Source organism: Tursiops truncatus, chromosome 11, assembly GCF_011762595.2.
Source record: "Tursiops truncatus isolate mTurTru1 chromosome 11, mTurTru1.mat.Y, whole genome shotgun sequence".
In the NCBI taxonomy this organism is placed as follows: Eukaryota; Metazoa; Chordata; class Mammalia; order Artiodactyla; family Delphinidae; genus Tursiops; species Tursiops truncatus.
The window spans coordinates 57611814-57624253 of record NC_047044.1 but is presented as its reverse complement, the minus strand read 5'-3'; the positions used below and the strand labels follow the sequence as shown (position 1 = coordinate 57624253).

The window sequence follows — 12440 nt, the reverse complement described above, 5'->3', positions numbered from 1 at the left end:
CTGGAGAAAGGAGGCGTCCTTGTTGATCGCTTAGAGGGAGGCTTGTGTCCTCATCTGTCCACCAGGTGGCGTACGCACTCCTGCAGCGCAGCTCATCCTTAAGCCCAGCACAGCCCCCTCCCCAGTACACTAATTATGCACCTCCAGGCGGACCCCAGCCCAGCCTCTCACTTCCTTCCCTTGGGCTATTCTGCCACACCCCCTCTACCCTCCTCCAGCCGGCTCCTCTCCCTCCCCCAGCGCCTGCCTACTACCCACCACCACCAGCCCCACCCCCTCACTCCCTCCTTCTGCCAGCCGCGCATCTGGCGCCCCCGGGGAGCCACTGATTCTCTGCCTGTCGCCTCAAGATCCTGGGCAGAACGAGAGGGGCCCCCAGCTGCGGCTTGGAACACACACCCCTCCAGTCAGCATCCTCCCTCTGCCCGCCAGGATGGCCAGGAGAGGGTCTACCAGGAGGCAGTCCTCAAAAACTCCTCACCTGCCAAGGATGGCAGAGAGACCTAAGACAGAGATGGAGAAGAGACAGGGGCAGAGGCAGAGGCTGATACAGACGGAATGAGAGACAGAGACACAGAGATGGAGACAGGGAGTGGTGTGTGTGTGTGTGTGTGTGTGTGTGTGTGTGTGTGTGTGTGTAGCTGGAGACAGAAAGCAGTGACCTGAGACTAGGAAAAGGAGGAGAGATGGGGTGGGTAGGACTCCAGAAAACCAGGACTCTAGTGAAGAGTCCTGGGTGCCCTGAGCCTGAGTGTGCCTACTTCCCCCACTGCCCACTACCATTTCAGCAGCCCCTGTGCTTGGCCAGGCACAGGATTCTGGATGGAGCCTCTTGGACTTGGGCCTTCTACCCCTTCCCGCCTCCCTCTCTGGCCCGCCTGCACCCAGGTTCCTGCCTCCTGGCTTCTGTCTGTCTGTCTGGGTGTCTCTGTGTCTGCCTCATCTTCTCAGCATTCCTAATCCTTGTTTTGTGTCTGTCACATCCCTATATCTGTCTTTGTGTGTTCCTGGGCTTGTCTTTCGGACTGCCAGTGCCGGCGTACACCTGAGTGTGTGTCCATCTACGTATGTGGATGTTTGCCTCTCTGCCAAGGCAAGGAAGGTGGGGTCGGTCGTCGGCTCTGAGTACCTGGCTGGGTATGCTTGTCTCTTGGTGAAAGTGTGCATTTGTCTCTCTCTCTGTGTGTGCTTCTGTGTGTGTGTAAACCGAGTGTGTCCATCTGTGTGGATCAGTGCCTCGAGGTGTGTACCTGTCTGTGTGTGTGTGCTGCTCTCTGTGTGAATGTGTTTCTCTCTGCCTGTATGTTCACCTCTACAGTGTGGCCTGCCCCTGTGATGTACCTGTGTGCATGCCTGGGGGCATGTGCTGGTGTCTCCGGGTATGTGTCTGTCTCTCTGTCTGTCTTTGCTTGTCCCTATCTCTCGCTGTCAAGGTGTCGGTCATACCACAATCTCAGCCACAGCCTCAGCGCATAGCAACAGCTGACAGGTGAAGACTCCTTGGGCAGGAGAGAGAGCGAGAGAGACCAGTGGGAGGAGGGAGGGATGAAGAAACAGCCAAGAGGATAGGGACAGAGACAGGGCCAGGCTGGAGACAGAGACAAGGACAGAGACAGAGGCGGAAGGGGAGAAGGATCTAGAGGAGCTGACGGTGAAAGATGGGACACTGGGAGAAAAGGGATGGAGGCTGCACCAAGAGGCCGGACAGGCGGCGCGGCTCCTGCCCAACCCCCCACGCGGGGATGCTCTGGGACGTGTGGAAGGGTCGGCGGCGGGGGGCGAGGGGCAAAGGTGAACGGCGGATCTAGCGGAGGGGTCTTGAGACCGCAGAGGTGCCTTGAAGGCGGGGGCTGTGGGGGGGGGGCGGCGGGCGTCGTTTGTCAGCCCTATTGAAAGACGTGATGGGGTTTCCTTCCGTGATCAATGATTCTCATCTCCGGGCCGAATGAGCCGCGGGGCGCCCATCCATCCCCGTCAGAGCTGCGCAGCGGCAGGCACCCGGGGCCCCGCCCGCCCTCACCTCGGCCCCTGCCCTGCTTCTGCCCTGGGACCCTCCAGGGCCCGGAGCATCGAAGGGGCCCGGAGCTCCGAAGGACCCTGGTCTTGCTGGGCCGCTGAGCCTCCCCAGGCCCCTGCTCCACCATGCCCCGCTTCAGGAACAAGGTCCCGGAGCCTCGAGCCCCACTCCCGGCCCTATTCCTCAGCGGTGCACAGACCCAGCCTCTAGGATACAGGGTGCCCGAACCCCTCAGCCCTCTCCCCTTCGCACCTGGGCCGGGGGCGTGTCTGGGGCGTGTCGGGATGAAAGTCACCTTCGGTGCCCCCAGCTGGGCGGGAGGGGGCGCGCGGGGCGCGGCCGGGATTGGAGCTCCGCGGAGCCCCGCCCCCCAGCCCGCCCGAGTCAGACCCAACTTTCTCCCCCGCCCGCGCCCCGCCCCCAGCGCCGCTCTCCGCTCCTCTTGCCGCTCAGTCCGCGGGCCGCGCCGCCCGCTCCCGCCGCTTCGGCAGCCACCCCGCGCCCTCGACCTCAGGCCCGGCTCCCGTTTGCCCGGGACCCGCCCCGCCCGCCCCGCCTGGCCTCCCGGGAAGATGCGGCTGCTCCCGGAATGGCTTCTCTTGCTCTTTGGCCCGTGGCTCTTGAGGAAGGTAAGGGCTGCCCTGCGGTAGCGCGAGCGCTGGGGTCCGGGACGCAAAGGTCCCAGAGTGCGAGGGGCTCCGTACGCCCGCCCCGCCTCCCGCTCGGAGCTTCCGAACTTTGCGCGGCGTGGGGGACGCGGACAGACAGATTCCCGATTCAGGATAGGCGCTCTCCCAGCTCAAGTTGGCTGAGGGTCCGGGGGGCTGGTGCCAGGGTGGAGGCCTGACTCGGATCCCGCTCCAGGCGCGGCGCGGGAGGGGACGAAGCCCGACCCGCGAGTGCGCCAGACGGAGCGGGAGTGCGAGACAGACAGACAAGCCAGCAGGGTGTCAGCCTTGCCGTCTTTCCGCGCCAACCTCGCTCGCCTTCCTCGCTGTCTGTCCTTCCGCCCATCCACCCCCGCCTTCTCATTTCTCTTCTCTGCCCTTGTCACAATGCCAGGTGGGCACTGTGTTCCGAGGATACACAGCTCGAACACACGCGCGCACACACGGACTCACACAGATACCGCCGAACTTGGCTACAGTCTCCCATCACATTTCCCGCGGAGACACCATCTCCCCTGCACAACCTCACAGACACACCCCTCTCTCACGCCCGGCGGGTAGGGGGTAAGGGCTGTCTGGAAAGAGTCTCTCCTCCTGTCCTGTCCTCGCCCCCATCTCCCTAGGCTGCCTCCTTCCCTGAGGCTCCAGGGCGAAGACAGAGGCTAAAGGGGCCCCGACTTGATCTGCCTCCCTCCCGACTTGTAGGCTTCGATTTGTGTACACGGCGCGCTCGTGTGTGCTGGTGTGGAGTGCGGGGGTCAGCGTGTGCACCTGTGTGCGTGCCTGTGTCGGGGGCAGCCAGGCTTGGGTGTCTAGTGCTGGGGTCCAGGGTGCGTGTCTGCTGGTGTGGCGTGTGGTGTTGGCTCTGAAGGGGTGAGTGCAAGTGTGCCTGCTTCACAGGGCAGCCATCTGTGCCCCGCCGTGAGTCCCATAATGGGGGCCTAGGCCCAGGACCCCTATCTTCTTCCATCAGCTCCCCTGTCTCTGACTTAACTGTTTCCTACCCTAAGTGTGACCTACCCAGTTTGGGGCAGACAGGTGGCTCCCTAAACCCCTACTCGCTACACCCCAACTCCCAGACCCTGCAGAATCTGGAAGGGGTGTAGTTCTCCCCACACACCTGGACCCCCACCTGCTCAGCCAGATCGCACTCAGCAGCTCCAGCAGGGCAGGGGCTGCCCTAGTGACGCTGGCGATGGAGCTCCCTGATTCTCCCAAACCCGCCTGGTGACCTTGAGCCGGAAGGTGGGCAGAGGAGCCCCCTCCACAAAAACTGCTTCCTCTGGCAGGAGCTTCTTTTGGACCTGCTGCCTAGTTCTGCCCATAGAGCTGCCTGTGGGAGGGGGTCTGTGTCCCACAACCGACCCAGGTGTGAAGGCCCCGGGGGAGAGGTGGTGGGGATGGATGGTACTCCCCTGCCCCTCCTTTCTAATTCCTCCCCACTCTCCTCTCCCCTCTCCCCATCAAATAAACTCCCCTGTGGACCTATCTGGTTTAATTTCCTTTGCCCCCTGAAGGGGAATGAAACATCTGGTGAAGACTTGAGGGAGAGTAAGCATGAGGATGTGAGCGATGGGGATGTGTCTGAGTGTGCTAGAGCTCCCGCTGTGGGCCTCCGTGTTGGAGTCCGTGGGGGAGAGTGTATCTGCCATTTAGTCCAGCTTGTGTGCATGTGAGAAGCTGTGCTTACATGTACGTACAGACCGTGGGTGCGTGAATATGTATAACTGCGTGCGGGAGTGTGTGTAGGAAAGCGTGTGTCTGAGTATCTGTGTGCGCTTGTGTGCACTTGTGAGTACGGGGTGTGCTCGTGTGTTTACCCCGAGGTGTGTCTCTGGTGGATGTATGTGTGTTGGGGTGCATGTGTTGTCTGCATGTGAGTCTCCGAGGCTTGTGAGTGTGTATCTGCTTTCTTGTCATTTTGAGTGCATTTGAGTGTGAGCCTCAGGATGTGTTCATGTATCTGAGTGTGGCTTGTGTGTGTGTGTGTGTGTGTGCGCGCGTGTGCTCAGGGCTGTCTCAGCGCCAGAGCTGGCACTGGGTTGACACTGGGTAAGAGGCTGGTGGGGCACAGTTTACAGGGAAACCCTAATTGTCCAACATTAACAACCCTGCCTTCTCCCATGCCGCGCTCACTTGCCAGTCCTTCAGGAGCTCTCTCCCTCCCTCCGTGCTCCAGGCTCCCGGTCTCCTTTCGGGGCCTGCGACTCCTGGCTTCCACTGCCCCTGGGGCTCTGGCCCAGGTCTCCGGCCCAGGTCTCCTTCAGGATCTTTCTAACACTGTCTTTGGCTCCTCTCTCTTTCTCTGGTCTTCCCCACCCCTTGCCAAAGCAGCCGCCTACTGGGAGAAGCAGCATGCGATCAATAGTCACTAATCACTAATCACTAATTACTAATTAGCTGGGGGAGGGCAGGGGCGGGGCCCCGTGGGACCTTCCAGCTCTATCATGCCTCAGGGAAGGATTAGGCTGAATTGAGTCTCTCAGCACTGGCTGGCCCCAGCCCTGCATCTAGCCACCCCCTCCTGCCTCCATATTCCCCTCTAGTCCCCCAGCTAATCTCTGGCTGGGCCACTTAGGCACATGCAGTCTGGGCCAGGGCCCAGAGCTGTCCGCAGGGATTTGGGGGTAATCAGGGGCCGCAGCTGGGCCAGGGACACAGGCGAGGTGGGCGCTGTGATAGCTCCCTCGGGCCAGGGCCTGCGCGTATGGGAGGGGCACCCGCGGAAAGAAGAATTTAAACGGTCTTAGGTTTGGGGTGGGGGAGGAGCTGGAGGTCCAGGACAGGGTGGCTGGGGAAGAGGTGAGGTACTTGGGGGACAGAAACAACGTAAAGAAGGGTCACTGGGGTCAGAGACAGGGTCTTTGGGAAGGGGCGAGATAAACGTTCAGAGAGACCAGGTAAGTGGAGGGGACATCCTAGGGGTCAGAGATTAAGTCATCGTCGAGGAGTTGCGGAACTTTGGACCGAGCCCTGGAACTCCACATGGGCGGGGGCCAGGACGGGGGACAGGGTAACAGAGAGAGGGCAGGGTCAGTCATGGGGGAGGGGTCCCAGGGCTCAAGGTTGGCTGGGCGCAGTGGGGAGTCGCGGGGCTCGGGGTGGGAACGAGCTGCGGGGCGGGGATGGGGAGCAGGGAGCGCTGCCTTGAGCGCTGGAAATTGGCGAGTCTCCCCCTCTCCCTCGCCTACCCCTCCTCCACCTCCACCCCGCCCACTCCCCCTCCGGCTCCGGCTTCGGGAAATTACATCCCAGCTCCGCGGCTCCCACCCCCCCACCGCGCCCCGGAGCCCGCGCCTTTATAGGCACATTTATTGCAATAATAAAGTGAGGCGCAGGGCGGGGGGCGGGGGGTGGCCGTTCCCGGGGGGACTGCGCCGGCTCTGGGAAGCAGGGAAATAAAATAAAATAAAATAAAATCAAAATTCAGATAACGGTGAGCCTTGCGCTGCAGGCCACGAGCAGGCGGGCAGGCGGGGCTGAGGGGGAGGAGGCGCCCTGCCCAAGGGCAGAGCCCGCCCCACCGGCGATCCCCGCCCCCTCACGCTATAGCTATAGTAGGGTCTGGAAGGAGGTATCTTCGCCTCCACCTGCCTGGCCCCCTCCCATAGCCTGATCCTGCCGGTCTTCTGCCTTTTCCTCTGACTTGTCTCCCATACCTGTCCTCAGCTCCTGTCTCCCTGTCTCTTATCTCCTTCCTTGTCCCCCATTTCCCATTCTAGTCCCCATTCACATTCCCCATCCCCAACTCCATCCCCTGGGTCTCTACATCCCTCAGTATCCCTGTCTCTGCCCAATAACCATTTCCCATCCCCCGTTTCTGTTCCCACCCCCATCTCCCGGTCCCTATCCCACTCTCATCTTCCCCAATGCCCATCCCTCATCCACCATCCCTGTCTTCCTCCATCCCCATTTTAGTTCCCACCTTGTTCTGTTCCCCCATCTTCATTCTCCTGGCCCCTATCCCATCTGCATCCTAGTCTCTGCCCAATGCCTGTCCACCATTTCTGATCTCTTCGTCCCTGTTCCAATGCCTGTCCTTGTTCCATCCTTATCTCTGCACCATATACGTGTGCCTGCTCAGTCCCCCTCCATCTCTGTCCCAGTCTTCACCCCAGCCTGTCCAGTCCACCCCACCTCTGTCCTCACCCCCGTCTCTATCCCTGGTTCCCAGCCAGACCCTGGCTATTTCACCCACCCTGACTGCGGTGCCTGCACCTCTTTCTAGGTGCAAGGGTTCAGTACGCTCTTCCCTCTCCTTCCCCAGCCCAGGCCTGGAAGCACTGCACCTCCCCAGCCACAGGGTGCCATCCCCTCCCCCAGTCAGAATCCTGAGCCACCCCGCCTGACCCACACAGCAGGAGAGAAGCCACCGACAGGTCTGGAGGCCTGGGGGAGGTGTGCCCTGCAATGCGGCTGGGGGGCCGACAGCCTGATCCTCCCGCATTCCCAGCGGTCCCGTCCCAAAAGAGCCCCCACCCCCACCCCAGTGGAGTTTGTTCAGCAGCAAAAGGCAGCCTCAACTCCCCTCCAATGCGTGGGCTCGCTGCCTTGGGGGCAAAGCACTCCTGGCTCGGCTCCCGCCCCGCCAGGGCCCGGAGGCGTCTGGTGAAGCGCACCCCCATCCTCACCCTCCCACTCCCTCCTGCCCCCCTAAGCCGACAACCAGGCTAGCCTCTCCCCTCCGCAAATGTCACTGCACCCAATTATCTTAATTAAACCAGCTCTGAAGTGAGCGGGACCCTTCCTCAGACAACACCCTGCTCCCACTCTCATTCGTAGAGGGGGAGGGACAGCACCATGGATTCTAGGCAAAGACGGACTCCCTTATCACCTTGCTTTCCCCTCCCTCCCAACCCCACCCACGGTTGGAGACAATCTGAAGGATAGAGGGAAAGTACCACAGTTAGACAGACAGACAGAAACAGAGAGAAAAGCAGAATCACAGAAGGAGAAAATTAGAGACAGTGAGGAAGAGACAGAGACAAAAAGAGACTGAGAGAGGGAGAGAGAGAGAGATGGAAAAACAGTGAGAGGGAGAGGGAGAGCAAGGGAGGGAGAGCGAGCGTGCGGGCAAGGAAGCCAGAGGGAGGATTTGATTTGATTTGATTCCATGTTCCCATTTCTCGGCTCGTTTCCTCGAAGACTCTCGCCCCTCCCTGACTGAGCTCTCCGCACAGGGTGGCTTCGGCCGCCCACCGCCCCAGCCCCGCACCTCTTCCCTTTTATCTTGGCTGTCTGCAGCGGGGGGTGGGGGGCGCGGGCGCCCAAAGCCCAGGGATTTGCCAGGATCAGAGAAGCGCAGGCAGCAATTTGGGATCAGAGTGGGGGGACACCTGGCACCCCTCACAGCCCAGCCAAACCGCCTTGCCTCTCCCAGCCCCTGCCTGGGAGGAGTCGCTGGACTGAAGCAGTCGACAGGTCCAGCACTGGGTGCAGGACGTCTGGTGCTGCTGGGGTGTGCTGGGAGGGGATAGCTCAGAGGCATTCGGGGTCATAAAAGCAGGCTTGGGCACCGCTGGATGCCCTGGAAAGAGCTAGTGGTTGGGCCCAGAGGGGTGAGAAGATTAGGTGTCAGAGTTCAAACGACTCGCCCCCAACCATTCTTTGACTTCCCCTGGAAGCTTCACACACTCCCTCCTCCAGGGCTCAGGCCCTGCCCTCTCTAAGGCCACCTCCTGGGGCCTTGCCCCCTCCTCCTGGAAGGCCCTTTCCCCCTCCCCCGTGGCCCTGGACCCCTTCCCCTCAGCCCCTCTCAGGCCCACCCTCCGGGGGTTAGCTGCCTGCTCAAGCTTGTCAGTCTGAGTCAATCACTCTTGACGCTCCCGCCCCCCTCACCTGAGCTGGGAGGAGAGATGGACGGGAGGAGGAATGAGGGGGGTGATAAATATGTATGATGAGCGGGTGGCGGCGGCATTAATAACCCGGGATCGCAGAGCTGCGGGAATGGGGACCAGGCGGTGGAGATTCTAGCCCAGCAGCTTGACTCTGCCATTCCTGTCCCTTGTGGACACATGGTGTATGCAAACAGAGGGGGACACCCATGCTGCCTGGCCTCTTTACCTACCCAAAGCTCACCCTGCAGGCCAGTGTGGGACGCCCCCTCCCCAGACCATTCATATACAACTCACACATATGCACCCCCCAGGGGAACAGAACGAAACCACAGTTGTTATATCATTGTGGACACACTGACACACACCCTTGAGAAAGAGCTTGACACATGCACAGAGGATGATAGGAGCTCACACAGGGAAAGTGACACCCTCAGTGAGTCACACACAGCCACCCTTAGATATACAGCCAATCCAGGCATACAACTACACCAGCCACACAGATGCAACTACCACAAACTGAAACACAGCCTCACTCAGATCAACACACACAGACAGACAGACACAGCCAACCCAAGCACATATGCAACCCGGACCCCTATACATAGCCATCACAGACTAGTACAACAGACATTCGGCCACCACAAGCAGGCAGACACACATAACACAGCCTCCTCAGACTGATACACAGGGGCATACAGATACACATGGACACACACACACACCCACCATGCACAGGCAGACACATACACACCCATCAGCATAGGTTGAGACGAGCACACGCGCACACACACACACACAGAGTCATCACTCCAGGCAGGCAGGCACATATGTACAACCCTCTCAGGCTAACAGAAATACAACCACCCCAGACTGACACACGCAGTACTCCCTGCCCCCCAAGCCGAACCCACACGCAGTAAGGGCCACACTGAATGGCCACAGCCAGCACAGTCTGACTGACACTCTGACATGCACGGCTCCTCTCCCTCTCCTCGCTGGACCAGCATCTCCATATTTCTTCCTCTCGCTCTCTCGCGTCTCCTTCACTCCCGGCCACCACCCCACACACCCACGCACACCCCTGCTCCGCCCCAGATAATTGATGGCCCGGGCCTGCCCGGGCAGCTCTCGTCTCTGGATCCATCTTGTACTCCCCCATGCTGTCTCCCAGATCCGTGGCCACCTGAGACACACGGAGACGGGTAGGGGTAGGCAGGGGGTGGTCTTCCAGCACGCTCCCAGCCCAGGGAGACCACCAGGCGGCCTCCCCCACATCAGGAGTGCTGGAGGCAGAGAGGGGTGCCCACGTAGCTCCCAAGCCTCAACCCACAGCACCCAGACTCTCCACTGCTCTCTGCAGCTCCATTGGTTTCCCTTGCTTCTCCACACAAGGGAGTAGAGGCTGAGGCCCGGGGGGGGGACCCTGGTCTTGGCAAAAGTGTTGGGAGGTCTCACTCTTGATGCTGGACATTGACAGTGGTCATGGCCTCCCTTTGCCGGAGTCCAGCTTCTCCCTGGCCCATTACTCCCAACCAAGCCCGAGTCCACAGCTCCACTCCCTATTCAAACCCACATTGGCTTTGGCCTTTTTGGCTTTCTCAGCCCTCATCAGAGTTCTGAGAACACAAGGATTCTCAGTGTCATTTCACAGATGTAGAAATTGAGGCGAGACCGCACAGCGTGAAAGGGCTGCAGGCCCACTCGAATGCGCACTCCCTGAGCAACTGCTCCGGGCGGCCCGATTCCATTTGGTTTTCTAGCGGCTGTGGAGAGGGACTGGCGTGGCCCTGGCGGGTGGCCCCAGACAACCCCAGCGGCTCTCTTTTCCTCTTTCTTCGTCCACAGGCCGTCAGTGCCCAGATACCAGAGTCCGGGAGGCCGCAGTACCTGGAGCTGGGCCCGGCCACGGCCGGAGAGGGAGCCCCTGGCCATCGGCTCCCGGCACCGCCGAGGTCCTCCGACGGCCTGGGCACCGCCCGTGCCTGGAGCTGGGCCTGGCCGGCTAACCACACCCGGACACTGGCCCGGGCTGGGGTGGCGGGGGCCCCCGTGCAGCGCACCAAGAGAAAGCCGTCTATCAAAGCGGCCCGCGCCAAAAAAATTTTCGGCTGGGGAGACTTCTACTTCCGGGTGCACACTCTCAAGTTCTCGCTGCTGGTGACGGGTAAGATAGTTGACCATGTGAACGGTACCTTCAGCGTGTACTTCCGCCACAACTCGTCCAGCCTGGGCAACCTCAGCGTCAGCATCGTGCCGCCCTCCAAGCGTGTCGAGTTTGGGGGCGTCTGGCTGCCGGGGCCCGCTCCCCACCCTCTGCAGTCTACGCTGGCCCTGGAGGGGGTGCTCCCTGGGCTGGGGCCCCCGCTGGGGCTAGCGGCCGCGGGGTCGGGGCTAGGGGGCACCCTCGGGGGCGCGCTGGCGGGTCCGCTTGGGGGCGCGCTGGGAGTGCCCGGGACCAAAGAGTCACGCGCTTTCAACTGCCACGTGGAGTATGAGAAGACGAACCGCGCTCGCAAGCACCGCCCGTGCCTGTACGACCCATCGCAGGTGTGCTTCACCGAGCATACGCAGAGCCAGGCCGCCTGGCTCTGTGCCAAGCCCTTCAAAGTCATCTGCATTTTCGTCTCCTTCCTCAGCTTTGACTACAAACTGGTGCAGAAGGTGTGCCCAGACTATAACTTCCAGAGCGAGCACCCCTACTTTGGATAGCGCGCCCCGCCCTCTCCCGGGCCGTGAGCTTCCCGCGAAATCCCGGACTCCCTAAGTGGGACCTCTCCCCGTACCCCGCAGCTCCTGTGGCCGCGTCCACCCTTTCCACTCTGGGGCGGAGAGAAACAGCCCTCCCGGGGACCATCAGTCTGCGCGGGTCCCCTTTTCCTTACTGGGAGTGCCCACGAGGCTGGGGGTAGCCCCCTTGGCTACAGCCCAAAGTGGAGGAGCAAGAGCGCAGCCCCAGAATAGGCGGGGCTTGGAGGCGGTCCCAGCGTCTCCTGTGTCCACATTGGGTCCTCTTTACGCCCTGGCGCTGGGCTGGATACTCCCCTTGCCCGCAGCTTTAATAACGCCTGGCCTGGCACCCTCATCCCACCCTGGCTTTCTTACCCCCAGGTACTTGTCCTCCACCCTGTACCCACGTAAAGACCATAAAGGCCTATAAACCGTGGCCTATTCGCATCCCCTCTGCTTGCCGTATGCCTGTCCCCCTTTCCCCGAAACCCCAATAATTAGGGTAGCGGAAGCAGAACTCGTGGGCATAGGCGATCGACCCGGCCCCTGCCCTCCGCCCGCCTCCCTCCGGTCCTTGCCATCCTGCTCCACCTTTCCGGCTGCTTCCTCTCGGTGATGTTTTTTTTTTCCTACACCAAAACAGACGGGAAAGGGAACAAAATAAAGTGAAATCCAATACGCGTCTGTGTGAGACCTTTGTAGGGAAGGGGGTGGTGGTGGTGTGGGTTTATGTCTGGCAGAGACCTGGCCAGGGCCTCCTTCCTCGGCGGCTCGTGGGGAAACTGAGGCAAATATTGACGGAGCTAGCACCTTGGAGGTCATCCAAGGCCAGATCAGATACAGATGAGGACGACCCTTGGGGTTGGAGCCCTGCCTGAGGTGGGAATTTTCCTCCCAGAGGTGGGCGAAGTGAAGCTGCCGAAAATAGGATGGGAATTAGACCTGACAGCGGACCACCAGCGGGCTATTTTGGGGGAGGAGGTATAAGGCCTCGAATGGGATGGAGATGTAAGGGACAGCGTAGGCAGAGCGCTGACAACCTGCTAAGCTCCGCGGGGCTGGCGGGAGGCGGCAGGTGGGGCGGGGGGAGGGGAACGGTGTTTTCGGCATCTGGAGTCATCGATCTTCCTTTTCCTTCCTAATTCCGTGGGCGCTGAGTTTGCAGACGGTTGGGGGAGGGAGGGAGAGAGG

General features: G+C 61.0%; 1 protein-coding gene across 1 annotated transcript; it reads left to right on the top strand.

Annotated features, from left to right (window-relative positions):
* The first annotated feature begins 2470 nt into the window (after nt 1-2470).
* NXPH4 (neurexophilin 4) lies at nt 2471-11929 on the top strand. Its single transcript, XM_033866424.2, has 2 exons — nt 2471-2646; nt 10368-11929. Exons 1-2 carry the CDS (start codon nt 2590-2592, stop codon nt 11229-11231), a joined length of 921 nt encoding a protein of 306 aa, XP_033722315.1. The 5' UTR covers nt 2471-2589; the 3' UTR covers nt 11232-11929.
* The last annotated feature ends 511 nt before the right edge of the window (nt 11930-12440 follow it).

Coding starts and splice junctions, on each gene's coding strand:
- NXPH4 (XM_033866424.2), top strand. CDS start 2,590: ATGCGGCTGCTCCCGGAATGGCTTCTCTTGCTCTTTGGCCCGTGGCTC. Junction 2,647..10,367: donor GCCCGTGGCTCTTGAGGAAG/GTAAGGGCTGCC, acceptor CTTCGTCCACAG/GCCGTCAGTGCCCAGATACC.